At 50.5% G+C, this 27,563-nt stretch overlaps 1 protein-coding gene across 3 annotated transcripts in view; it reads left to right on the top strand.

Moving 5' to 3' along the window:
- Stat1 (signal transducer and activator of transcription 1) overlaps positions 1 to 24,753 on the top strand; it is a 35,203-nt gene extending 10,450 nt beyond the window's left edge. The window contains exons 6-24 of one of the 3 annotated variants that reach the window (XM_004868959.3): positions 1,336 to 1,414; positions 2,363 to 2,454; positions 2,661 to 2,812; positions 5,000 to 5,158; positions 6,290 to 6,382; positions 8,209 to 8,268; positions 9,801 to 9,830; positions 9,917 to 10,010; positions 10,862 to 10,903; positions 11,875 to 11,958; positions 12,153 to 12,251; positions 13,265 to 13,400; positions 14,753 to 14,802; positions 15,277 to 15,371; positions 16,108 to 16,253; positions 17,696 to 17,881; positions 18,733 to 18,808; positions 19,651 to 19,753; positions 23,030 to 24,753. In XM_004868959.3, the coding sequence (XP_004869016.2) occupies positions 1,336 to 1,414; positions 2,363 to 2,454; positions 2,661 to 2,812; positions 5,000 to 5,158; positions 6,290 to 6,382; positions 8,209 to 8,268; positions 9,801 to 9,830; positions 9,917 to 10,010; positions 10,862 to 10,903; positions 11,875 to 11,958; positions 12,153 to 12,251; positions 13,265 to 13,400; positions 14,753 to 14,802; positions 15,277 to 15,371; positions 16,108 to 16,253; positions 17,696 to 17,881; positions 18,733 to 18,808; positions 19,651 to 19,753; positions 23,030 to 23,044 (1,791 nt within the window). In that variant the 3' untranslated portion in view covers positions 23,045 to 24,753. Of the gene's footprint in view, positions 1 to 1,335; positions 1,415 to 2,362; positions 2,455 to 2,660; positions 2,813 to 4,999; positions 5,159 to 6,289; positions 6,383 to 8,208; positions 8,269 to 9,800; positions 9,831 to 9,916; positions 10,011 to 10,861; positions 10,904 to 11,874; positions 11,959 to 12,152; positions 12,252 to 13,264; positions 13,401 to 14,752; positions 14,803 to 15,276; positions 15,372 to 16,107; positions 16,254 to 17,695; positions 17,882 to 18,732; positions 19,088 to 19,650; positions 19,754 to 23,029 lie in introns of those variants that run through there. The other 2 variants (XM_087202661.1, XM_087202662.1) reach the window with 2 other exon arrangements.
- Positions 24,754 to 27,563: the final 2,810 nt, after the last annotated feature.

The raw sequence follows: 27,563 nt of genomic DNA, 5'->3' as shown, positions 1-27,563 counted from the left end.
CCCTCCTCCAACCGGCCTATGTCTTAACAGCACATCTAGCTACTGAGCTCATCAATGGATGAATCCACTGAAGACTACAGCACCTCCATGAGTCCCCTTCCACACACATGAGACTTTGGAGGGATTTTAAATCTAAACCTCAACAGTTTCAGTTACCCGGAACATAAACCTAGTAACTAGTTTTTCAAGTCATTGAAAAGAAAATTTATGCTAAAGTTTCAAACCAGAAGTAAATAGATTAGTAAAACCAGTGATCAACTAGACTTTTTATGACCCCTATTGTAACTTCCAGACGCTGAGGTTATCTTTTTCTTCCTTCCAAGATCACACAGTAAATTGCTGACTTTGCCTCCATTGTCCAATAGATGAGATGTGCTTCTCTAAGTGGCCCTTTAATTCCGCAACCCTTAAATCAGGGTGTTCCTGGGGCCAAGCAGAGCTCCAGGATAAACATGGCCCATCTGCCTCAAGTACCTGTTTTAATCTTAGACTTGCAGGAGGAACAAAAAACAGGAATTCAGATACATTTCTGATCAGAATAAGATGTCCACAGCAGTTTTAAGCTAAAACTTCCAAGGCAGGTTGTAGAAGCACTGGGCTACTGCAGCCCCTTGTTGGGATAGCCCGCCATATGCCTGAACATATGGCAGCATGGCCTGGACTCTTGCTCCTGACAGCATCTTTTCAAACCCAGATTCATCAGAGCAACTGTATCCTGAAGCCTCCTAGAACATGCCACTAAAGTAGCATCAAGTGAGCTAGGTCTGGAATTAGCCAGAGAAATCCAGAGAATAATGTGTAGAAATGTGATGAAATCTGAAACAAATGAGGTTCATTTGTGGGGTGAACATAGAGTTGGTTGTCTAGACTGAACTTTCTCTGGGTGTGGCAGGGAACTTACTAATTACACCAAGACAGTGGACGTTCAAGCAGGACTGTTCCATAGACGGGGTGTGTGGTCACCCTCCCTCCTTGGAAGGATTGAGGACATTGGCCATGAGCTGCCTGTTCCCTGCTGTACGCATCACACTGAAGTTGTTAAATCCTGAGGGAGTCCCATAAATGATTAGGAACTGTCAGAATTTAGGCCCCAAACCAAGTGGTGACAGTTTGAGGATTGTTACATGTTCTCGTTTCTTGGAAAATGTGACTACACACTTGCTAAAGGGATAGATACTACTCTGTGTATGTATTAGAGTTTTATAAGTCCCATAAGTCTCTGAGGGAGCTGAAATTGTTACCATGTTTTCCTGGGTTCTGTGGAAGCAGCAATCTTTTTCTTGAAGTCTTTAGAAGCTGATGATCAGTGAAAAACATGTTTGTCTTTATTTGTAGAGTATAGAGCAGGAGATCAAAACCCTAGAAGATTTACAAGATGAATATGATTTTAAATGCAAAACCTCGCAGAACAGAGGTAAGAGTTAATAAAGCAGTTTTATGTACACCAGATATCAAAGGCGGTCTTTCCGTATTTGCCAAGTATTTTATGATTGATTCGCCAGTCCGGACTTCCTGATGATCCAGTCCACACGTCCTTGGGCTTGCTTCTGTTAACATTTTGAGCCAGATCATCTGTCTCAGGACTGTCTTGCGCCTTGCAGAATGTTTAGCAGCATCCCTGACTTCTCCCTAGTGGTGCTGGGTGCCAGGAGCATTGTCCTCTCAACTCCGCAGTGACAACCTGAATATCACCGGACAGTGCCCGATGTCCTGGGGGGAGGGCTGGCTCACCCCGGGTTGTCCCATACTTATGGTGCCTCAGCCAGCCCTTGATCTGGACCGGCGCAGATGTGGTGTTTCCCTGCCCTGTCACCCGACATGCCTCACCCCCAAGTCCATGTGTCTGTATCACCTGGGCACTTTTTTCGCGTCTGAAAGCAGTTTCACTCTGTGTCAGTGTTGCTGCTTGTTTTCAGTGATAGTAACTGCAGAATGCACACTGTACAGCAAGTGCATGTAGGGGACTGCTTTTCGCCTAGTAATTGGTTGATAGATGGGGATTATCAGTATGATTTGGGTAAAAGGTATGAGAGAAAAGAACCTCAGTTACTGCCTGCTAATTGTCCACTCCTCTTTCCAAGCTGTGAAGTTTTGAATTTTGTCATTTGTGTTCATTTAGGTAAAAGTCTGGCAGCAATTTAAATAGTAAACAGTACTATTTGCAATTTCCATGGGTCACTGAAAACTAGTACTTGGTTTCAGTGTGTCCAGTTTTTATAGTTAGGACATTTTTTCTTGATTGTTCAATAAAGATTAAAGAACAGACTGCATCTGTATCATCTCTCCACTAAATTCATGTGAATCTTGGTTTTCATTGGTTTATCTTCTTACGTGTTTTTATTTTAATGCTCTCAATTCACAGAACATGAAACCAATGGTGTGGCAAAGAATGACCAGAAACAAGAACAGCTGTTACTCCATCAGATGTATTTAATGCTTGACAATAAGAGAAAGGTAGTGCTTACTTTCCAGAAGAGCATGTTGCTTTTGATGCAGTGATAGACTTGAAGTTTAGAACAGAGGAAAAATTTTTATACCCACTTGGCTTAATGTCCTAGTTGAGAGTGAAAGGATATTTGCTTTGCTTGAAAAAAAAAGACTTTAAAAATTCAACGATTAAAAACAAACTTATTTCACCTCACTTCCTCTTCTCTCTTTAGGAAATAATTCACAAAATCAGAGAGCTGTTGAATGCCACAGAGCTGACCCAGAACACCCTCATCAATGACGAGCTGGTGGAGTGGAAGCGGCGGCAGCAGAGTGCCTGCATCGGGGGGCCGCCCAACGCCTGCCTGGACCAGCTGCAGGGCTGGTAAGATGAGGCCTGGAGCCACCCAGGCACAGCTGGCCCTGCCAGAGCTTCTGGCTGGAGCTTGGTGCAGAGCGGCTTCTTCCGGGCCTGGAAACACTAGGAGAGCACAGTGTTGTTCATGACCGTGGCCACATCCAGCCCGGTCTCTTAGTTTGGAGGCTGCTAAGACCTGGCGATGCATCGCTGGACTGTCCCCAACCCCAGTGGGGTGGGCGCGAGGCAGCGCACTTCACACCTCGAGTCCTGGAGGCTGATTAAGAACACCACATCTGACGCCTTGTCTGGTCTCCCAGGAAGCATGGGTTTGATGCGGCAACCATTTGGTCACCGCCCAGAGCACTTGAGAGAAGCTGCGCCCTCAGTGTGGAGGAGGGTTGATTCTTGTCCTTGCCTGGCGGGATTCTCAGTGTGGGGGACAGACGGACAGACCGACAGACATGGGAATAGTGCATGGCTTCTGTGGGGGGCGGGGGAGCCACCCGCCCCGCCCGCCCGATGGTGATGGGCGCTGCCTGAGCTGGGATGGCGCTGTCCAGCAGAGCAGCCCGGTAACTGCGAGGGCTGCTGGAGCGGCAGGCGGTGCTGACCAAGGGCGCGGTTCCCTGGTGTGTGCTTAGAAAGCTGCTCTGGCACAGACTGGGGGCAGGAGCAGAGGTACGGTCCCAGGACCTTGTGGCTGTCCGCGGAGCCAGGAGAGGCTGCATGGGCACGGAGAGTGTGGCCTTGAGGCGGCACTGACGGACGGAGGCCTGACACAGTCGTCCAGTGCCCCAGGACTGCGGCCCTGGTGGGGGCCTACTCGTGAGACTGCGCTGTTAATTTTTAAAAATCCCAGCTCAGCCATTTGTTTTCATTCTGTGAGTTGCCCGTGTGCACCCGTCTCATGGTTAGACAGTTCCCAGGCTGTTTGCTCTTACGCCCTGAGAGACACTGACTCCTGAGACCTCCCCAGACCCCTGCTCCTGCCTCAGCCCTCCAAGTGGCTGGAGCCCCGAGTGATCACTGTGGGCCACAGGCTCCCCTGGCAGGGACAGCTCCCTCTGGCGTCCCCCCTGCGCCGTGTGAGGACCGATTCCTTGCGTGCCAGGGCTCCTGGGCAGGATGCTTCTCCTGGGCACCCCTGCTTCTCGCTCTGGGGTGAGGGGCTCTCAGTGTGGGCTGGGCCAGGGAGCGAAGCTGCCTAGTGAAGCAGATGGGCTCCAGTAGGAGAAGACGCGTTTCCGCACTTCCTGTGTCGTCCTCCTGGCAGTGGAGGGGCCCCTCGCTGTTAGCACCTCTCAGGAAAGAAGAGCCGAGATGGTCTCTGAGCTTCCTCATCGGACTGTGCTTCTCCAGGCCTTGGGAAGCTGCAGTCTGCATTCTCCCCTCTCCCCTCCCTGCATGGCCCCATGGCTGGTGCTCAGGTCCCTGCCTTAGTGTGAAACATCAGCGGCTCCTCACAGCCTCTTGGGTCACCCAAGGCATCTGCTGCTATTTCCCCTGCCCCTCTCTGCCCCCTTGTTCTCCCCTTTTGAAATCCCAAAGACCTTAGAGGTCTGTTGAGCCTAGCATGGTGGCACATCCCTGTAATCCCAGCTCCTTGGAGGCTGAGGCAGGAGGATCATTGTTGCAGTTCCCGACTGTGGCTAGGCACAGAAAGATGAAAGATTATTCAAGGATCACTTGGAGTCAGTGTCCAGTCTGTACTCCAAGAGGGCCCAGAGGGGCTGCCGTTAACCAGACCCCTTGGTGGGAGAAAGTCTCAAATGATAGCCCTGAACTCTGTGTAAACCTCTGGCCAACGCCCCCACAGATCACAAGTTCGAGGCCAGGCCGGGCAGCTGAGCGAGACCCTGTCTCAAAATAACAAATTAAAGATAAATAAAGAGGGCTGGGATATAGCTAGGTGTTGGAGGGACCCTGGGTCCAAGCTCAGGAGGGTCGGTCCCTCGATCTCAGGGGCCCGCAAGGCTTTTGATCTGGGCTGTGATCTTTCGGTGCATGTTGGTTTTTTCTATCTGAATAACTGAGCTCCTTAAACCACAAGCCTGGTTCCTGCCGGTCCTCACAGGCGGGAGTGCCCAGCACAGGGAGCGCGTGTCGCCCGCCCTCCCCAGGTTCCTGGCAGGGAGCACGCTGGTTTCCGTGCCTCCTCAGCCCCGCCGCCTAGGGCTGTTGCTCACCTAGACTCCCGTGTCTCGCACCCAGGTTCACCGTGGTGGCCGAGAGTCTGCAGCAGGTGCGGCAGCAGCTCAAGAAGCTGGAGGAGCTGGAGCAGAAGTTCACCTACGAGCAGGACCCGATCACCAAGAGCAAGCAGGGTCTGTGGGACCGCACCTTTGCCCTCTTCCAGCAGCTCATCCAGAGGTAAGGCCGCCGATTTGTGTGCGTCTGTCCTCGGAGGAGTGCTCTCCAGCTGCCCAGATTTCCGAGGGGTTTAGTGGCGGTTGGTGCCTTCTGAATTCCTCCTCTGTCTCAGAGGCCCCCACTCATTCCACCCCAGCCTGGAGCCAAAGTAACTTCTTCTGCCTTCTTCCCCTCACCCAGGCTGTGCTGTGCATCTCAAGCCCTCTCTTCTGAACTCCTAGCAGGGCACCTCGCAGCCTGGCTCCCCATCCCCTGACACCCAGGGGTGCCCTCACCTGGACGTGGCTGCCCACCAAGCCCAGCATCACATGCTCACACACACGGTTTCCAGGCTCACCGGGCCTCCTGTGTCTCTCAGGTCCTGGCTGCAGGGACGCCCTGTGCCTCCCCTGTGCGCATCTCCCTCCCACCTTGCGGCCACTTAGCACCCCTCTGCCCAGACAGTGGCGTCCTGGAAGTTTCAGCCTCACTGTCATCCTGAACTCTTCCCTGAGTTCCCAGACAAACGTTCTCTGTCTTCCAGACCTCCGAAGCTCGTGGTCCTCCCCGAGCCTGCCTTGTGCTGTCAGTGGTCCCGTGCTTCTGTTACCTCGGTGGTCCTCCCCCACGCAGGGCCTAGCACTGCACCTTGTGAACAGCAGGCAGGTGTCCCAGGCGTAATTAGGAGACAGACATAGTTAAGTGGAAGAGCAGAGTTCATATCACAGGGGTGTTTGTTTTTGTATCTTGACACTAACAAGTCATACAGAAAATGTCTTGTTTCCCTATGGCTAACTTCCAAACAAAAATGCGTATATGCTGGATTTTAAAATAATTAAGGAGACTTGTTTGTTTTTTGTGTGCAAATCTGACCGTTGGTGCAGATTTACAGAAGAACGTAATTGAATTCAGGTGTTTGCTGTTGGACAGTGTCATGGGTCGTTACAGTCACTGGGTGTGCTGTGTGTAAGTTAGATGTGGGGCTGTCTTACTGGCTGGTGAATGCAGCTTTGTTCATCCAGTTTGTTAGGCTTTTTTGAACTGTTTTTCAGGCTAGGCTCTCTAACTCCATTTCCTTTTTAGTCGTTTAGTTTTTACTGCCTCAGCCTTGACAGAAATGCTAATTTGTCTGCATTTGCTGGGTATTTGCAGCTCCTTTGTGGTGGAAAGACAGCCATGCATGCCAACGCATCCACAGAGGCCTCTGGTCTTGAAGACTGGAGTACAGTTCACTGTAAAGTTGAGGTAATAAAGAAAAAATGCAGCTATGTACACTGCCCATAGCATAATTTGTCTCTGTTATCTCCTAATACAAAGCTATTACAGTGGACCCTCGCTCAAGTTATGACCAGCCTGACATACAAACAACTTGGGTTAGGATCAGAATTTTAGTTTTAACTTATGACCAAAGTCTTGAATTATGACCTGAATGCCAGCCACTTGTGCTTCCAGATGGTCTCGGGTATAGATTTAACCCTTAAAGAGTCCTGGAAGGAACATGACAGCATCCTTTCCTGTGTAGGGTTAACTGAGAAATCCTGGGCCAGTGTCTCTCTAAGGACACTGAGATCTGCCTGTGTACAGGAGAGAGACTGTGAAGACTGTAGAGGAGCCTGAGCCTTCAGTTGACCAGCCTGAGTTACAACCAGCCCTGGGGAACAAATTAAGCTCATAAATCAAGGGTCCACTGGATATAGGGGTTTAAGAGGAAATAGTTTTCAGTAGGCATTGTATTATGAATTCTTAGACTATCCAGGCTGCTGTCTTTTATCGTCAGGATAGAAGTACAGCCAATATAAATGCAAATACACGCATCTGTTTTTCCTCTGACTGCATGTAACGCATGTGCATAGTGAAAAGGAGTTCACAATTGCACACGAATGTGATAGAGCATGGCAGTTCCAGCAGCCTCCCTGCTCCTGAGAGTAGGCCCATAACAAGAGCTTCCAGACTCCCTGAAAAGGGAACAACTCTTGAAGTAGATTATACCTGTGGGTTTTTCTGGTGAGTGAATTCCTAGCTTTCGTGAGATTCCCACGGTGGTCTGTGATCCAAACGTCAGTGGACCAACACCACAAATGCCCGGTGTTTGCCTTGCATAGTGTTGTCCGTGTCCACACAAATGCGCAAAGCCGAATGGGTGTGTATGCATTCCTTACACAGACACACATGTAAAACATGTGATGTGCATTATTTCAGTTTTGAAGATGAGAACCATACATGAACATTGTTTTGTAGCTGGCTTTTCTCCTTGGCAGTAGTGGGCGAAGTGTTTCCAGATGAGAACATCTGGCCTTGCTCTGTCCTCATGCATGGCCCATCATTCATCTGCTCCTCTGGAGATGAGCACTGCACCCCCAGAGGGGGCCATACCCTCAGGATTAGCCACACCCTTTCTCGAGGGGTGCTGCACTCCCTCCCTACTGGGCCATGAGCAGTGCTACAGGCTAGCGTCCACGGAATCCAGAACTCAGCACTGCAGGAAGAGTAGAGATGGAATCCATTGCTGACCCAGGACCCGGCTCCTCCCACCCTCCAGCTCATAGAGGAGGGACCCAGAATCCTAGGAGCCCAGCGCTCCAGGCTCCGTCCTTCCACACTGCCCTGATGTACAGGAGGGCAAGCTTCCTTTTTCCGATTGTGGGTGATGGTTTTTCTTTTCTCCCACTAGGACAGAAAAGTAGTTCTAAGTTCTACAACAAGTAATGTTCACTGCTTTCCGCCCATCTGAGGCCAGAAGTAGAACAGTTGGCGAAACTTTGTGTTGGGGAGGTTATGTAGGACATAGCCACCTTTGCCGACCCTGGTAAGAACAAGAAGTCAGTGCTGGGTTCCCCCAGAACTTCATGCTGCGGTTCTGCGCCGGCAGTTTCACAGCTAGGAACTGAAGCTGCAGGTGCATGTGCTGAGAAAAGCCAGGCAGACATACAGCATGTCAGTTTCATTGTTTGTAAGAACCAGCAACTAGAGGGGTGACGGTTTCCATACATGTTCATAGATGGACACTTGGCATAGTAAATAGATTGTCGTAGATCGTTTTCTAAAGTAATGACTTTTTTTTTTCTCTCCAGACTGTTGGTGAAATTGCAAGAGCTGAATTATAACTTGAAAGTGAAAGTCTTATTTGATAAGTAAGATATTTTTAATATTATCTAAGATAATATACCATTGAAATGCTAGTTTTGTTAACCAAATGTGGACTGCCCCCGTTGAATGTGTTGATTCCCGGTTGCCTGGCAGCACTGGGCCCTGGGTGGGAGGAAGTGGCCTTCCTGAGCACGAGGGCTGAGCCCGGCTGCTACTCAGGTCCACCTGGGCCGACACACGTGGCCCAGCAGATAGAAGTCGATGGGTGCCACACTGCATGTTGGCTGCGTCCCCTAGGCCTGTGCCTTAGATGAAAATGAAGAAAAGAAGGCGCATAGGAGATCACAGCTGGACTTGGCACGTGTAGGCCAGCTCCTGAGGGCAGCCCTGGCCAAGCCCAGCTGGGGCTCAGCCTGCATGGCTCCGTGGCCGGCTGCGAGGCGGTTTCTGGAGTGAGCTCAGAGGCACTGGTGTGGGGCTGTCACCCCACCTCTCCTGGGCAGGGGGCCCATTTGCCATACCGTGCGTCAGCTCAGGCCCTGTTTTGGTTTGTTTGTGCTCCTTTGTCTTTTCAGTGTCTGCCAGCTCTGGTCTTTCTTCTGCCACACTCTTCCTTGTACTGTAAATTCTTTTTTTTCAAGTGGGAAAATAGATCCCTTTTATGGCAATTGTTCTTCACAAAACACTGCCCTTCGAGTTGAGATAGGAAAGGAGGATCGCTTCCTCCTGGGCATAGTTATCTCTAAGCCGTATCTAGGCTGTAACATGACTGTCGTAGTGTATCTGGTATTGCTGTAACGAAATACTTGAAACTAAGCACTTTATGAAGAACAGGACTTAGCCCATAGCCTGGTGCTGGGAAGGTCAGGATTGGGAGGCAGCATCTGTGCAGCATCATGTCCTGTAGGGGCGTCCTGTGGGCTGACTGTGGGGATCACACACAGGAGTGGCAGGAGCCAGCTGGGAAGGCCGGACTGGCTTCACTGCAGCCTGCCCCTGGGGCAGCCAGTGCAGCCCTGCCAGACCTAACCCACGTGCCTGTCACCTCAGCATGGCCGCCCAGGACCAGGGCACTGGGCCTCTGGCGCGTGACCTCTAGGGGACAGGCTGAGGCCAGAGCACAGCAGTCGCTGGGTCTGTGCAGAGCCAGCCTTCCGCCATCGCAGCCTCGGACGTCGTGTTGCCCGCTCCCCGAATGACCTGGCTCCTCCAGAGCTGTCTCGGGGACACTGTGGTGACGGAGAGTGAAGGTGAGGGAGGGTCCCGGTGGAGGGTGCTCCGGCTTCTGTGGAGGCACAGCGTGCTGAGCACGGGCCCTCGCACAAAGCCAGGCCTTCACACAGCTCACACCTCACGGGGCCCTGGAAGGAAGCTTGGCCCAGGGTGAGAAACTGACCCAGGCGGTTTGTTTAGTGACACATGGCGTGTTGCGTGTGGGAGGCAGGAAGGGAGGGAGTGGATGAAAGGTCAGCAGAGCAGCGCTGTAGACTTTATTTCTCCCTTGCTTACTTACATGCGTCTCATGTTTCTGTTAAAGCTAATTGCAAAGTTCAAATCCATCCTCTTGTTTTTGCAGGGATGTGAACGAGAGAAACACAGTAAAGGGGTAGGTGTTGCACTCTGCACTGTGGTGTTTTGCTACCTTGCTGTCTGAGTTTGAAGCCAATTAAGCATTTGTGTCTGATTGTGCAGGTTCCGGAAGTTCAACATCCTGGGCACACACACCAAAGTCATGAACATGGAGGAGTCCACCAACGGCAGCCTGGCGGCCGAGTTCCGGCACTTGGTAGGAGGCCAGTCCTCCCAGCGCTGTCTCTGGTCTGTGGGACTCGCAATGCTGGGCAGTGCTTGGCCAGGCGGAAGATGCCCCTTGACGTTCTTGGCTGGCTGGTGACCACTCATCACTGCACTGGAGCATCCTGCTTCCGCTGCGTCATCCCAGCGCTGTCCAGTGCTCTGCCAGCGATACCTCTGCATGGCTGCAGGGATCTCAGTAAAAATACTTCCTGAACCTGCATGTGCATAAGCTGTCTGCACGCGCCACTCCACGGTGGGACTACCACGTGGAGCCCAGGGTTCACTCGAGGCTGCTGCTCCCACCCTCCCTCCTGCTCCTTCTCCCAAACCCTTCCGGGCAGCAGCAGCCTGACCCTCCCACTGTCTGCCTCCCAGTTGGATTTTCGGGCTGCGTTAAGTGGCAGTTGCCTCTTTCTGCTTCCATGGAGTGGGGCTGCCGGGTGTCGCTGCTGAGCCTGAAGTGAGGTCGCGTGTACCATTTCTTCTAGTGACTGGCTTGCCAGCCAGCGCACCTTGTCGCTGGGTTCAGCTCAGGCCTGAGGGTGGCCCTAGGTGCCCGCAGGCCCCACAAAGTCCCCTGGAGGGTGCTCCTGCTTGGGCCTGGAGTCGCCTGATACACACTATCTGGGACCCCCAGGCCCTGTACTGCCCGCCCCATCCGTCTGGCTGCAGCGAGAGGCACTCAGTTCGGAGATCCACAGGGGGCCATTCTGCCTCTTGCCCACCCTGGAGGTCTTGTCCTCTCTTCCTAGTCCCAAGGGTGGTCAGTGGTCAGTTACAAGAGTGAGTCCGAGCTGACAGCTGGCATGCAATTTACTGAGAGGGTTTCTTGTTTTTCAGCAACTGAAAGAACAGAAGAACGCTGGCAACAGAACCAACGAGGTGAGGGCCCCTCGGTTGCATGAGCTCCAGGCAGGCAGGTCTCCCCGGGAGGGTTTGGGCCCGGGGGAGGGGCTGGGGTCTGTGGTAATGGTAAAAACCTCTGCTGCCTGCTTTCCCGCTGTCAGGCAGCCCAGAGGAGGCGCTGGTGGGTGGGGGAATTAGAGTCCCAGGAAGTGTGCAGGACTTAGCTGGGCGCAGTCACTGTCCAGTGGGACAGAGCCCGTCCGTGACTGCACGCTGAGGACAGGGTGGCCCAGGGCGCACTGCTGCCTGGTGGCATTGTCTTTTCAGTTTCCTTCTCACAGCCTGACCCTTGAGGAGTCGTTGTGATGCATTTAACAATGAACCCTGGGCAAAGGACAGGGCTAGAGTTTGGGTTTGGATGGGCTCTTTCCTCCACACACAGCATGCTGTCCTTCCCACCATGACCAGTGGAGGTCGCTGGGACAACGAGACAGACTCGCTGGTGTCCCATAGCCCTGGTTTGCACTGTAACTGCTGTGTGACCTCATGGTCTAGCCTGGTCCTAACCTGCCTAGTTCTAAGTCAGTTGTGATGCTTAGGGGAACTGGTTTGTATAAAGGGACTTTGAAAACCACCCTTTTCTACCCAAAGGGCAGCACTTCTGACCCGTCAGGAGTTGGGAGTCAGCACTCCCTGTAGATAATCACACCTGAAACACATCCACACCAGGAAGCCTTAGGTTGTGTGCAAATCTAATGGAAGTTGCTGCTCCCCGACTTGCATTTCTTTCTCTGAATCGCTAACCTTTGCCATAACTGCAGACCTTTTATCTCAGAACACTGAGAAGCTTGGAATAATTAAATCTGGGATCAACTCTTAAATATTGGAGTTTTCAAGCTGTAGCTGTGTGGTCCAGGATCTCTGCCATTTGTTTATTTCGCTTTTGAAAGTTGTAGGATCAGTGAATGAATTCTTATATCCTTTTCTTCTTCTCTTTTCTCTGTAAGGGTCCTCTGGTTGTTACTGAAGAACTTCACTCCCTTAGCTTCGAAACCCAGTTGTGCCAGCCTGGCTTGGTCATTGACCTCGAGGTAAGACTTCTCGGGTCCCCAGGAGATGACTGTCTATGTTTGCATCTCACTAGTACATGTATTCCAGTTTTTCAGTTTTTGTTTAGAGTTACTTTTTCAAGTATAAACTGCGCAGAATTACAGTTCATCCTCTGTTAACCTTAGAGTACACAGTTCTTGCGTTGAGATGATCTCAGGCCTTTGTCACTTTGCAGACGACCTCGCTGCCTGTGGTGGTGATCTCCAACGTCAGCCAGCTGCCCAGCGGCTGGGCCTCCATCCTGTGGTACAACATGCTGGTGGCGGAACCCAGGGTATGGAAATGCGTGTGCTCTCATACGGGGTGGGGGGTGGGGTAGTTCACCAGGGACCCCTGTTCTAGCTGCTGCGTCTCCAGAACAGCCCGTAGAGGCCAGATGTGGAGAGGGAAGTGACAGACTCTTGTGGGGTTGGAGTGACCCTCCGAAAGTGCAGCGTGTGTATGTGTGTGTGCGCGCGCACGAGCCAGAGGTGAGGAGAACGATTCTGCCTCCGAGTGGCTAGGTGCAGCCAACTCTCATTGTGGAGGAGGCCTCTGCTGTCACCGGCTTGCACCATGCACATCTAAGAGGCACTCTTGGAGCATGGCTGCTCCCTGCTTGTTCTGCCGAGCAATCCTGTCCTCAGCATCATTGGCAGGAGCTCCGAGTGATTTCTTGCAGGGGAAGTGCAGGGTTAGGGTCCCGGGCAGCTCTGGTCACGTCTTTGCCCACCCATCGCACATATCTGTGTGCATGTTTCTAATGTATATGGTGTTTGTTCACTTTGACCCGGTGGCCAACAGCACTGCAGTTCAGGCCCACATGCAGCGCAGCTAGCATGCATCCTTTCTGCGTGACATGTCCCAGCTTTGTTGTGCACAGAACGTCACACTGCACTTTAGCTGTGCTGGGTCCCACTTTACACAGTGAAATCACCAAGAGAAAGCACAAGACAAAATCGTCACTCTGAATAAGTGCACAAAGTGCACTCGTTTGCAGCCCGGGTGCTGAAACTAGAGCCTGGCGGGCCCGGAGTTTTTCCATTTCGGTTAGAGGTGGAGGTGTTGCGGGGCTCCATTTGCTCGGCCCCTCTGTGATATCACAGCATCAGTAACCACAGAGGTGCCGGGCTGTCAGCTTTGGAGTGATAAGCAAACCTGAACAGATTGGCAGATGCAAGCCTGTCACAATGAGAGCGCTCTTCTCCATGGAGATCATGTGTGTCGCACCTGGACCTGAGCTTGCAGGTGGGTGTAGGGCGGGGCGATGGCCCCTGGTGATGGCTCGGCTCCCTGTTCTCTCCCTAGAACCTGTCTTTCTTCCTGAACCCACCCTGTGCACGGTGGTCACAGCTCTGCGAGGTGCTGAGTTGGCAGTTTTCATCCGTCACCAAGAGGGGCCTGAGCGGGGACCAGCTGAACATGCTGGGAGAGAAGCTTCTTGGTATGCACGCTTAACTTCATGGCCTGCACAAATCGAAGCCCAGAACAACCTCTCTGCTTGCTTTCTCACCCGTTTATTCTCTGTTTCGGGGAGGGTGGAGGAGTTCCAAAATCCAGCTGCTGCTTCTCACAGCTAAATGGGAATCAGATCTCACCTCGGAAAGAACGAGACCTGAGGAAAGGCTTCCCTGACCTGTTCCTCAGTGTCTCCTGCCAAGGCTTCTGAGAAGGGGCCCTGAGGGAAAGTTTCTTGGATTTTGTAGAACACATTTTCCTGTGGAGGAAACGAGTTCTTCATGAGAAAGGTGCGGCCTTAATACGCTTAGGGAGAGAGGGTTAGGGTCCTGATGTGTCTCTCAGACCCTGGCTTTGGGTCAGGTCGTCCTGTCAGTGACCAGCACCCATGCTTTGTTAGTCTTACACCCAAGAAGACCCAGGACTCCCGCCTCTCAGAGCCGGGTCTCTGTGGGAATGGGTGAATCGGAGTCATTCCTGCAAACTTCACAGGCGGCCCTTGTGCAGGTCTGTGCGCACCTGCCCCTTCCTGGGCCGTCCTCCATGGCGGGCTCTTGCACTGTGTAATACAACGCCCACACCCTGAAGTCAGAGAGGACCTCCTTGGCCTGTTGTGGCTATCTGAGGTTCTCTCGGGAGGGCTACAGGCCTTACCCCTTAGGCCTAGCTGTGCCAGGGCCCTCCTGGTGAGGGTGGCGGTGGCCTCCGGTGCCCTCAGCCCGTTGGGAGGCCTTCGGGATGTATGTCATGAACGGCTGAGGTGTGCCCGTGGTCAGGTGTCCCTCGGGTGCCCACCCACGTGTGGTCTTGATCTGAGTTTGAACTTCAGGCAAAATGCGTGCGGGGCCTTTGGAAGAAGGACTCCACCTGTAGTGGTGGTGGGAGGGGTGTGGGTGCGGGTGCTGGGCAGGGCCCCCAGTGCAGCTTCTGCAGAGCCCACCGGGAGGGTGATGTTCAGCCCAAGGCAGTGGCAGTGGGCAGGTGAGGGTAATGCGAGGACTGAAGAGACCTCTCTTTCTTGAGGAGAGGGAGGGACAGGAACAGATGGTGCAGCTCCGAGGCGCTCCTGCTTTCCCTCAACACCGCTTAGGATCCCGGTGCCCGGGGTCCACTGTCCATTCCTTCGGGCCATGAAAATAAAGTCAGCGCACACACCTTGCAGACTATTTCAGTCACATCCTTCTGTAGCGTATTCGATCCCTGCTAAATCACCAGCATACACAGGGTCTTCCTCCCGCGGATGGGAGGCCTTTTCTTTGAGAGCGAGCACAAGAGCCGCCAGTGCCCTAAGCATCAGAGCAACTGCTGACAGCTGACAAAGCGTCTGTGTCTGCCTAGGTCCTAATGCTGCCCCGGATGGTCTCATCCCCTGGACTAGGTTTTGTAAGGTGGGTCCCGCCGGGTGTGGGAGGCTGACTGCTTCTTGCTCTGTCGCCTTGCTCCCTCATTCTCTGCTGCTGCAGGGAGCTGCTTGCTTGTTTTGGCGTGTCTCTGTCTCGCCCATGGAGCCCTGGGGCAGGCTGTTTTCTTTCCTTCACACAGAAGCTGGGTCTCCAGGCCGGAGGCTGACAGGAAGCACCTGCTGGGAGATAACATTCTTTCCCTTCCCCAGCCCTTTGCCCAGCAGTGTCTGGCCCCGTCGTGTGAACCTCGAGCTCTGTCCCCCTGCGGCGTCCCTGGCCGCTGCTCCTGTTTGCAGAGGAAAGCAGGGCCCAGCTGCGGGGCTGGGTGGGAGGCCCTGGCCAGTCTGCTGCTCTGCGCTGGGGACTCTGTGACTGCGGGGCGCTTTGCGAGTGGAGTCCAGTGAGGGGAGGAGAGGCAGGAGAAGTCACTGCTCTGATGATGCATCTGTGTGTTTTTAGGAAAACATCAATGATAAAAACTTTTCCTTCTGGCTTTGGATCGAAAGCATCCTAGAACTCATTAAAAAACACCTGCTGTCTCTCTGGAACGACGGGTAAGAGCAAGAGCCACTGATGGCTGTATTTCTGAAAACATTTTTGGTGCCTCCTCCCTTGTCGAAAAGCCCAGACGAAGCCTGAGTGGGTATCATTGTTTGGCGGTTTGTGTCCCTTCCCAGAGATGCACACAGCCAGGCAGTCAAGGTTCTGTGGCAAAGGAACCGCATCAGGTTAAACTTACACTTTCTTGTCTATGTGTGCAAATATTTATAAAGCGAAACGTAAAAAGTTCTGGGTGCCACTCATGCATTCATTCATTCAACAGAAATTTCTTGAGCATCTATTACATTGCCCCTAGAAAAAAAACAAAAGCTCTTTCAGCTTGGTACACTGTGCCTAGGTCATTTTCCAGATCAACTGATAGTTCAACAAAGGCTGTAAGTTGACCAGAAGGGCTGGAATATGAAAACGCATTGTCTCTGTCTTTGGATTCAGTATTAGAAATGCACAAATTCAACCATTTTCATGGCCTGTAAAGTCACTGGGTGACAGCACAGGGTTCGAGAATGCTCCCGTATTTCCTGAGTGTGCCATCCTGCGGACCCCGTGCTCCTCGTGGTTGTTTTGTTTTGTGTTTTATTTGGCACATACATGTGTAAGTGGAAGTCTTTTGTAAGTGCCAGTTAAATATATTGTAAAATCGTCCGTATGTCCTCATCCTGTGTTCTGTGCTCAGTCCCCTGGTTCATACAAGAACATGAAAACTGAAAATCTGCGTCTGAACCCGGGCAGGTGCATCATGGGCTTCATCAGCAAGGAGCGGGAACGCGTGCTGCTCAAGGACCAGCAGCCCGGGACCTTCCTGCTGCGGTTCAGCGAGAGCTCCCGAGAGGGCGCCATCACCTTCACCTGGATGGAGCGCTCGCAGAACGGAGGTGGTGAGTGGCGGCCCTCCCACCTGGCAGCTTTGGTTGTGAGGTCCAGGTCCCATCCTTGCCCGCTGAGGCCCAGGCAGGGGTCAGGAAAGCCTCTGGACACTGGCAAGTGCCTGCCTGGAAGGCGTTATGGAAATGATGACTGTAAAACACAAGGCCAACTTCTCTCCTTTCTGTCCGACCTGTTCTCTGCAGATCAGGATGTGAGTCAGTGTCCTTGCAGATCTCGGGCGGGTTCACATTCCCACAGCGAAGGTCCCCGCCCCCTCAGGGTGGTGCCTGTGTGAGGGCACGGAGGAGCACAGGCATCGCAGGGAGACTACTGTTGGTTTTCTCTACCAGCGCCATCATCCAGGGCCTGATGCCAGGGTTGTGGGGATGGCTGCGGCCTCCAGTCGGCTTCAGGACAGCCGCACATCTCTGTTTGGTGCTTGTGTTGTATTTCTGTGCAACCAAACGAGTCCATGGCTCCAAGACTCCCCAGACGCTGCCGTTACACGGCACAGGCGAAGAAATTGTAATGTGTTGATTGCTTTGCACAGATGCTGATAGTCTGCTTGGAGGACTGGAGGAGAAACTGATTTGTCCCAAGACTTAGGTTTTCAGTGGGGAGACGCAGAAGGCTGGGATACATTCTTGATCTGTTTTCTTCTGATGGAAAAGCAGGAGGGCTGGGTCAGAGCCCGGGCAGGGGTAGATGTGGAGCCTGCCCAGTCCCCCTTTCCCTGGAAGTCCATTTCCTGAGCCAGCAGAGAGAAAGCTTAGCAAAGCAAAGGCAGGAAAACACTTGGCAACCAGGAGAGTCTGAGCAGGGGGCGCAAGCTGCAGAGATGAGCACAGCGTGGTCAGTGGTTGTCGTGAGCCCAGAGCAGCAGCTGCTGGGTTGGTTCCGAAGAAGCTCTGCCTCGGGGCTGGGAATAAGAACAGGAGGGAATTAAGCTGTGACTTATGGCATGAAGGGTTAGAGGCAAAAGTAGGATATTTTCAGAAAGTTGTTTTCTGTATTTAACCATCCTTTATTTTAATAAAAAACTGTGTTTTTCAACACGGAAAGAAGAACAGAAAACCAGCTTGTCTTTCAGTCCCTCAGTCTGTGGCCTGAGTCCAGATGACTGGTGGTGCTTAGTGGTTTATCTGCTCGTGGGCAGCATTTTGGTGGAGATGCAGGCACTTCAAGGGATTGAACAAATGACTTTTGGCCATATTTCTGAATCTCAGTAAAAAATGACAAATGCCTTGTTCCTGAGAGTAAAGGCTGCCTTTGCTTTTCCTCTTTTTAAGACAGGATTCGAATTAGAAGTAAAGCAGTCCACTGTGTGTCCGATAACTCCTAGATGTCGTTCTGTCCCTCGAGGCTCCCTGGGGTCCATAACTCTGCAGGGTTTTGGTCCCTGCCTGTTGTCTTGGGCCACACTTTGCAACTCACTGAGCTTTCCCGTTTGCAGAACCCGAGTTCCATGCGGTTGAACCCTACACCAAGAAAGAGCTTTCTGCCGTTACTTTCCCTGACATCATCCGCAATTACAAAGTCATGGCTGCGGAGAATATTCCAGAGAACCCCCTCAAGTACCTATACCCAAACATTGACAAAGACCACGCGTTTGGAAAGTATTACTCCAGGCCGAAAGAAGGTGAGTGGGGAGCGGGCCACGGCCCCTGGGTGGAGGCTGTGTCCTCAGCTGGGGTGGGTGACACAGGTACACCTGGCTGTTGCTGACCCACCACAGGCTTCCCAGCCCAGGGTCAGTGCCATTGGAATGAAATGTGTTACTTGGCCCGATGTAGCTCATAAGAAATGAAACCTAATTCATGGGTCAGGAGCACAGACAGTCTGTTTCTGGTCTTGTTACATTATCACTTTTCCCCATGAAGCGGGTAAAGGTTAGAATCACAGCCGCCCGATGTCTGCCAGGCAGCTCATGTTAAACTGAGGAAACTGAGGTGCAGAAGAAGGGAGCCCCCATCCCAGTTAGATCCTGTTGTTATTAATGGTTATTACAAGGGGGGGCCTTATCTTAGGATATGAGTCTTCTGCCTCTGGCTTGTCCGTGAGTTGCATTTGAAAAAGTTCAGCTTAGAACCATCTAACTTCCAAGGCCATAAGCCTTGGAGCACAGCATCACCAGCACAGCAGGTTGCTCTTCACGGTCAGAAGCCTCACCATGAGGATGGTTACCCTGGCGTGGAGATGCCCTCGGCTTACTCTGTATATCCACATCAGCCACACCAGAGCGTGCTTCCAGTGTGTGCGCTCCGCCTTCTTGATCGACCTTAGCCTGGCGGGCAGAAGCTCCCAGCAGGAGCCCTGCTGCAGTCCCCTCTGTCCTAGTCACTCTGCACCCCCACAGGAATCTCAGGCAGAGAGGCTCAGAGCCTCTGCAGAGATGCAGGACTCTACGTTGTCAAGGACAGCCGTAGTAGCAATGGCTCCGTCACTTGTGTTTCTGCTGATGGAATTTGTACTTGCTGTGCTTTCTTCCAGCACCAGAGCCGATGGAGCTCGATGGCCCTAAAGGAACTGGCTACATCAAGACTGAGTTGATTTCTGTGTCTGAAGTGTAAGTGAGTGCAGAAGAGTGGCATGCTGGGAACCTGGAGCCAGCCTGCAGGCTGGGGCCTCTCCATTGTATTTTGCTTTGCATTTTGCTGTTCCATTGTAACTGCTATTGCCTTCAAGGTTGGACTTCCTGGAGAGAGCCCAATTAGGATCCTGGTGTTACTGCCTTTAAAAAGCAAAATGCAAAACACAATAAAAAGCCAAAGTTGTATTGTAAAGTATATAAGTTCTCCCCAAACTGAAACTTGGAAAAAGTACAAATAAAATAAACTGTTTTTCAGTGGGAAAGTAGTTCTTTTCAGTCGAAGAAAGGCCAAATAATGATTGAGATCCATTTTCTCCACTTGCTTTTATTTTGTTGTTTCATTTTGTAAAAGGTAGAAAGAGTTTTGGGAAGTCCTTGTCAGTTATTTGGCCCGCAGCACTGTCTTGGGGTGAATGGATGTAGCCTTCATGTAAAAACCCTCTGTGGATCCACTTTATCTGCATACAGACATCAAGGTAGGGACGAGGGATTCCCCGGCTTCTCAGGTGCCTCTCTGTGCAGGGAGGCCAGGAGACGCTGTCCCAGGCTGGCGCTGCACACGCTTACCCGAGGCATCCCCAGGCAGAAGTGCGCAGGTCCATCTGGCTCTTGCTCCGCACACCTAGCATCCCATGCACTCCCCAAAGGGCCGGGCTGGGGACATTAACCTCCCACGACCTATGCGTTTTATTAAGTGTATGGACTTTCCCACAATAAAAGTACAAAGCGGTCAATCACAGAGAGGATAAAATGTCTGGATTTGCACCCTGCTTTCATAACACAAATGTTGACACCCCTCTCCTCTCTCCCCATTTCAGTCACCCTTCTAGACTTCAGACCACAGACAACCTGCTCCCCATGTCTCCCGAGGAATTCGACGAAGTGTCCCGGATCATGGGCCCCGTGGAATTTGACAGTATGGTGAGTAGTGGGGCAGGGCTGTCCCACCCTCTGTGACCAGTGCCCACTGGCACCAGGGCCAGGACGAGCCTCGGGCAGAGCCACGGAAAGGGCCTTTGTTAGATGAGTCAGGACGAGTTGGAGCCTGCAGTGTTTCAGCAGCCTATGTCCTCAGCAGGAGTTTTGATTCCTGACACCCCTGCAGAAAATAGGAGACACTTCAGATACTTAAGTCCCCCGGCATTTGAAGTAGAAAGTTCTACGTGTGGCAGAATGTCACATGTAAGGGTTGATACTTTTCTGATGAGAAAATGTTTTTCTCTCTTGTTACTTTGTCACCGCGTCTAAGCGTGCCATCTGTAGGAAGGAGCCTCATGTTGGGGCAGTAATACTTGGTGGCTACAGTAGTCATGCTTAGCTAGCAGCAGTGAAACGATCTCACGTGCTTTGTATAAATCTTTTTTTTTATTTGGAGAGCAAGTTTGGACACCAGCTCCTGAAGCTAGGAAGGGTTGCCCCAGAAGGCCCAGGTCAGGGACCGAGTCAGCGAGTTTCATGGTAGAAATACGGACCTGATTGTTTGCAAAGGCGAGATCTTCCTTTGGGGGAATGTTTTGCAGTACATCAAATAGTACTGTTTGCCTTTCAGCCTGAAATCCTTCCTCTTGAAGATTGTGTTTGGTTGGCTGGATTTTTGCTGATGCTATTTAATTTTAAGCTCTTTTCCACATGGAGTTATTCCAGCTCATTTTGAAAAGTTTGTTTAATGCTTTAGAAAAAAATCCTCTCAGAGTCATTACTGGCTTTTCATACCTGGTGCCTGGCAAAAACATGCGCTCAGTCATGAACGAGGAAGTTAGGGAGAAAGGGAGCTTGGGGATGAGAAGTCCCTGCAAACCCAGGGCCGTTAACCCATGTGGTGTGCTCAGGGACTGCATTTATGTGGCCTCAGTGTTGGCTACTCAGATCCAATCTCTCCTGTGTGACTTTTTCTCCATCCCTTTCCCCTACCTTATGAAGTTCAGGCTAAAATCTTTGGAGAGTGTAGTTTCTTATACCTTCCTGATTGTTGAGGATGACAAAGGTCACTTAGAAGAACACTTAGCTAGTGTGGCAGCTGTTGGCAGAATGAATCTTTTATCTGTGTATGGTAGCATCCCAGCCCTGTGATAGAAAGTGCTTTATAAGCCCGATATGAAAAATGGAGTAAATGTGAAGTCTAATTAGAAAACATAAGATAGATCAATGGAACAGGAGTGAACTTTACATCGCCTTCCTTCTTCCTGACTGGTTAGATCATCACCACCACCCGACCACGATTGCCAGGGCACTGCCTAAGCACCCGCACGGCCACGCCCCTGTGGAAGCCGTCTGCACGGTGTTGTAGGGTGGCAGCGTGGCCTCTGGGTGAGGGGCTGTAATTGGGATTTTGCGGGCAGAGTTCCAGTGATGTCATCGCTATTAGGCCCCATGACCTTGAGAAAAGAAGGAGATTAGCTCCCTCCATCTGGGCCCACAGTGGAACTGCTTTCTGTGGGCTCTCGGGTGGTACTGTGGGAACAATTTAAATATTGGAAGTAAAGGCCAGGAAGTGGGTTCGTGGTCCTTGGTGTCCCCTGCAGCCATTCCATTCCATTCCATTCCAAGTGATTTCATTCATTTATCTGTAAAATAAATCTCAGTCCCTTTCTGTCTCTCTCTTCATCACTTTCTCCCTCTCTCTCTGTCTCTCTGTCTCTCACCCCCCCACACACACACGTAGAGCCTCTAGATAAACCCATAAAGACCTAACCTAAAAGAGGCTGTAACACAGGAACCATCCTGTTAGATACAACAAAGCTTGGCTTAGTCTCTAAGCTGGGCTGACTGCCCTGTGGTTTGCTGTGTCCCCAGCCTTGTGACTTCCTTCAGCATCCACTCCTGGAATTAGGGCAAGTGCCAGAGATGGACGCCCCTGCTCGGAGCTGGTGACTTTCACCAAGTTGGGCTGGCAGCTGTGGGCAAGAGTGGCACCGGGAGCTGCTGTCCCATCCACCTCAGCAGCAAGAGGACCACAGGCTGCCAAGGAAGTTGTTCAGGGGGGTGGAACATCAGTGTTTTTTGCAGCGTGACTTGAGTTCGGCCTAGATTTCCAGTCACTAAACTTTCCCTCTGGACTACAGCAGAGCCAGGCCACTCTGAGAGCCCTTTGGCCAGAGTGCGGAGTAACAGGAGCATTTCTTCCTTGTCTCCTGGTTCCTTTAATTTACGCTGATTTATCTTTTTGACGAACCTGCCTGCTAGGGCCTGGCAGCCCACCTAATAGATGAAGACTTGTTACGTGAGTAGCACATTATGGTCACAGTGACAGGATTTGAATCCAGGCTTCCTTCTTTTCTGTCTCCCCCCTAAACTCCACCATCTCAACTCCAAGTCTGCGTGGCTGATGAGGCTGCAGCACAGGGGCAGCCTCCACAGTGATTTCAGACTGTGCCATGGGCCCTGCTTGGAGCCCCTGGGCCTTGGAGATGCTCCCGGAGGGGCCAGTCTGGTGCCCAGCATCTCAGTCTCCACTCTCCTGGCACCGGGCTCAGTGTCCTTTGCTGCGGAGCTGCTCTGTGCACTGTTGATGTTCAGGGTTGTCCCTGGCCTCTGCCCACTGGATAGATGCCAGCAGCACACACCAAGTCGTGACAAACAGAAAGGTCCTCAGACATTGAAAGGAACAGAATCGCCCCTCACTGAGAACCTCTGGTCTGGGGATAGATGAGTGTGACAGTCAGGGACCAATGGTGGGGGAAGGACCACAGCACTCTCTCTGCAGCTGGGCAGAGGCACGGGGGGGCAAAGGAGGTCTTAGTAATTCTGCTTCTCTGACTCGGACCCAAAGTACATTGTTTATTTTTCCTACTGAGTGACCTTTAAGGAAAAATCATCATTTCCCTCTCATCCCTCTCCTCTGGCATACAGCTCAGCATTTCTTCTTCCTTGTTTTGCATGAGCACATTTGTCACATTGCTCTGTCCCCAGACTTGCAAAACAGCAGAAAGCTTTCTGCCGCCTGGATGGATTCACAGAGCTAAGCCAGCCAGCTATAGAGCAGTAATCCTCCAGCTTAGGCGATCTAAAAGGCCTTGATTTGTCCAGGAAAATAGCTAGGACATGCTGAGGGCCCTGTAATCCCATGGTGGTTATTTGCTTGCTCTTGGAAGTATCTTCCTGCTGCCCCATTCCAGAGTGAACAGTAATGTGAAATGTGTGAATCTGCATGTCACAGGGTCAGCGTAACGAACTTACCCACGTTTTATCTTTTCACAGATGAATGCTGTATAAAGCGTGAATTTTTCTGGTCTCTGGCGACATTTTTCCTTCCCATCTGCAGTTCCCTCATGCTACTCTGTTCCTTCATGGCCTGTGTTTCTAGGGAAATGAAAGAAAAGACAACAGACTGCAACCTGTGGTCACAAGTGAATATTCCTGTAAGTCAGAACCATGCTACCCTGGAGGGCTTCATGCGTCTGTTGATGGTGATGCTGAAAGACACTCTCCACAGAGTGGATTTGCAAATGAAAAACATCCAGAGACCCCTGAAACCTCTGAGTAGATTGAGAGCCCTTTGGGAAAGGTGAGGAGTTCAGCAGCATCTGCAAAAGCTGTGCAGTCAGTGCCTGAGAGTCACAGGCGTTGGATGGATACACGGTTAGTTGCGGAGCTCCATGTAGGAATGGTGAATTTCTGCTCTTGACAATTCTATGCATTCTCTCTGCTTTAAGTATGGCTAGAAGTTTTGGATTGTTTTATTTGTGGAACAGTTCGGAGCCAAGTTGGGTACAGTTATACGGTGTAGTAACACTTTATCAAAGGTACCGATCTCGCATCTGAGTGGGGAAGGCAGAGGTTGTGCTCTTTATTATTTGTGTTTTTTTTGGTACCGGGGATTGAACTCAGGTCCTTGCGCTTGCGCAGCAGGCGGCGAAACCACTGAGCTAAATCCCCAGCCCCGTGCTCATTATATTTTCCACACTGGCTGCTGCAAACTGAAGACAAGTTCTGTCTTGAGAAAATTTGCCTTCTTCTGTTAGATGTGGCTAGTGCTATTGGCTAATAACAGTAGAAGGAAGTTTGGGCATTTCTCACATTCATGAGTAGTGAATTCTGCTTAATCTTTAATATCCAACACTGAGTGTATTCCGCTTTTGTCTCCATCACCAGTGAGTAAAATTGTGACCTTCTGTCAAGAGAGCCAGCCTATCAGCAACATCTCCCTCGAGGAAAAACTTTTTTTTAATTGAAATTCTTTTATAGATTGTAGATAAAGCCAGAAATGTAACTCATGCTTCTTTTTTGGGGCGGGTGGGGGTACTGGGGATTGAACTCAGGACCTTGAGCTTGCAAGGCAGGCGGCAGCACCACTGAGCTAAATTCCCGGCCCTTTAACTCACATTTCTTTTTTCTTTTTTTTGGTACTGGGGATCAAACTTGGGACTTTGCGCTTGCAAGGCAGGTGCCGGAACCACTGAGCTAAATCCCTGGCCCCTAACTCACATTTCGTAAGTGGCTTGTCTTTATTGTTAGTAGCTGGTAATCTCAGCCATACAGTTGAGAATGGAGTAGAGAAAGTAGTAACTGACAACTTGAATCCTTAACCAGAGATAATGTGAGAATCCAGTGTCTCAAAAACTTGTGTCCTTTGTACCTGCACTGAGAACTCCATCTTGTTCGCCGATAAATGTGTTTTCTGACAAGTACCCTTGCAATGGCTCCGTGATCTGTCCTGAGCTTTCTCCAGGCCCTTTCTGAAGGGGCTTGTGGTTTTCCCTCCCTCAGCTCTGACACCCAGAGGTTCCGGGGCACGGGGAGGGGTTCTGCTAATGACTGCACACCTCATGTCTCCATCGTCACCCCACAACCTCTCTGTTGTAGAAATGCTTTGGTTTTCTTTGGTGGGGATACAGTTTTCTTGAAATCTGTTTTGAAAGTTGAGCTAACGTATACACGCTGCATTAAACACAACCTGCGCACAGTACAGTGCTACACACAAATTGAGGCCTCCTGTCCGTTCTTACCTAAGACAGCATGAACCTGGCTGGGTTTTGGTTCACTCTTTAAGTGGAAATGATAAGACACAAGACAACATTTTAAGAAATAATTGTTTATTTGCTGAGATTTAACTATTTGCCATATTTTTGTCCTGTAAGAATGATATGGCATGCTTTCATTTTACCAGATTCCTGGCTTCTAAAAAGTATTAAAATTCTAATGTTAGTCTCTCATGAGCATTTAGTATAAAGATTTTTAAAGTTGGCCTTGTGAATTGGTTTAATATTTACCTTATTTACATATCAGTCCTCATTTTCACATAAGATGAATAATACTATTTTCCTACTTGTCATTCTTATCTACCCTGCTTCTAATCAGAGCTGTGGCAGGTTGAGAAAGACCGATGGGAGAGAGGGGTTTATATTCATGTGTAATTGGCCACTGTAAGAATCACTGACCAGACCCTGGCTGAAGGATGTAGTGGTTTTTTGGGGGGTTTTTGGTACTGGGGATCAAACACAGGTCCTTGCACTTGCACAGCAGGTGGCGAAACCACTGAGCTAAATCCCTGGCCCGGATGTCCCATTTTGACAAGGCCTGGTGCCTGTACTGCACTGGCAGGTTTGGAAGGAGCTCTCGACCATTTCCCTTCCACTGGTACAGGCCCACTTGCTCTGAGTGGATTGTCTCCTGAAGATCTTACTGCTTTTTCCTTTAGAAAGGGGAGGGGGTGTTGGAAACAAACTGCATGTGTACCACTTGGAATAAACCTACCATTTCTAAGCAACAAATTTTCTGAGATGGCAGTAAGTTAACAAGCAAAATACATATTTGCCTACAAACTAAACTATTATATGAAGGCAAGTCTTAATAAACAGAGCTATTCTCTGTCACATCTGATTGTCCCAGGGGAAGGACAGGAAAAAACTACAGCATTTTGAAAATTCTTGTAGCTACCATTTAAACCGTGCACTATTCCCAAAGTAAAGCCATATTTACTGGAAGCATCTTTTGGTTAAGATTCATTCAGGTATTAATGCATCAGATAAACGTACACTGAGCTGCCACGAGTCAGGCACTGGCTAGATGTTTAGAAAATGCTGGTAAACAAAACAAGGACCCCTATGCTTGAGATCCTAAGTTGTTGTAACATACTGGGTCAGATAGTCTAGTGCAATCACCTAACCTACTAAAGCTTAAGATTTTGTGAAGCAAACATAGCCAAAAGCTACAAATAATTTAAATGTAATATATAAAAATTAGTTTTAGAAAATGACATTTAAATCAGTTTTAGGAAGCCTAAAGATAATCAGTATTATTTTTAGAGCTGTCTAAGAGAAGTTTATTGAGCTCATAAGTGATACTGATCCCCAGCGCTTGCAAATTTTGGTGAAGGTGTTTGTTATGCTCACTGAGAAATTAAACTCTGTTTGATTTATTGTCCAAAAAGGAACCATACTTATTTGAATATGCCTGAAATGTAGCAAGCTGTCAGATAGCCTGTCGGCAGACTCCCGCCGAGTCCTGTACTTCATGATGCTGCCATAACACTCAGACCTCCCTGTCAGCATCTGTCTGCAGCCTTCCTTGTTTCATGATGTGTTTGCTGTTCTGGCTGCCTGGCTGCCTCACTTCGGAGCAGGCTTGTTATTGACCATTTGGAGAGACAGCAAGGGGTGTGGCCTGCCTCACACAGCCGTGGAGTTGGGCTCAGGCTTGGGAATAGAAGTAAAATCCCCAACCTCTACCTTCAGTGCTTTCCATCCAGCTGCTGTACCTGATCTCACTCCTGTTTTGAGTAACTTCCTTAATTTTCTAAACCGTCTCATCCCAAAACAACACACACCTTGTCTAATCTGGTAAATTACATCCCTTCCAGACATAACTGTAAAATCACCTTTCCCCAAAAACCATGTTTTAACTGCTACCTAATATATTAATGGGCTGCCTCTCCGAACTATGCTTTATAAATTTACTATGACCTATGAATAATACTGTGAGGATTAGCAAGTAAAATTAGAAAGATTATCCCCATCCCACAAAAATAAAATGATCTTTTTACACAGCAGCACATACAACTTTTCACAGCTGGCTCACCTCGGTGTCTGATCTCTGCACTGCTGTCCCTCTGTGGGCGCCTGCATACTCAGCGGGGCTTGAGCACATGTCAGGATGTAATGCTGTAGCACTTCTGCCTGTCTGTGACACTCAGCAGAGACAGGCTCAGTGGCACACACCTATAATCCCAGCATACGGGAGCCTGAGGCAGGAGGTTGCCAAGTTCAAGCCCAGCCTGAGCAACTTAGCAATTTAGCAAGACCCTGTCCTACAAAATTTTACAAGATTTAGAAAGGGCTGAGGAAGTAGGTCAGTGTAAAGGATCTAGGTTCAATCCTCAGTACTGTAAAAATCAAAGATCACCTCAGGTGGCCTAAGTTGTAAGTTCAACACATGTTCTACCCAAGCTGCGTGAGCTGTGCTGTAGGATGCAGAGGAAGCCCTGGGGCTAAGGGTCCTGCATGGAGGCCTGTTCCTGGGCCCAGCTTCACTGGAAGAGTGGGTTAGATAAGGGAACTTCTGGTATGTCTTCCTTTCCTAAAGTGTCAGTAATGAAGACGGTAAACACCCTGGCTCCTGTGGCCGAGCAACTTAGTCTGTGAGAAAGCACCTTGATACATGAAGACATGGTATTCGCCCACCCCGAACCCTGAAAGGACACCAGCGGTTCCCACAGGAGGAGCTAGGCACGAGATCTGGCTCACCAGCTCGCCCAGCTCAGGTCCTGGCGAGGCCGCCTGGTTCAGCTCTCCAT

The sequence above is a fragment of the Heterocephalus glaber genome, unplaced genomic scaffold (genome assembly GCF_053883595.1).
Source record: "Heterocephalus glaber isolate CG9 unplaced genomic scaffold, H.glaber_assembly_v1.0 deba00001778, whole genome shotgun sequence".
Taxonomy (NCBI): Eukaryota; Metazoa; Chordata; class Mammalia; order Rodentia; family Bathyergidae; genus Heterocephalus; species Heterocephalus glaber.
The sequence above is the reverse complement of the archived record's forward strand: the minus strand, read 5'-3'. Positions and strand labels throughout refer to the sequence as shown.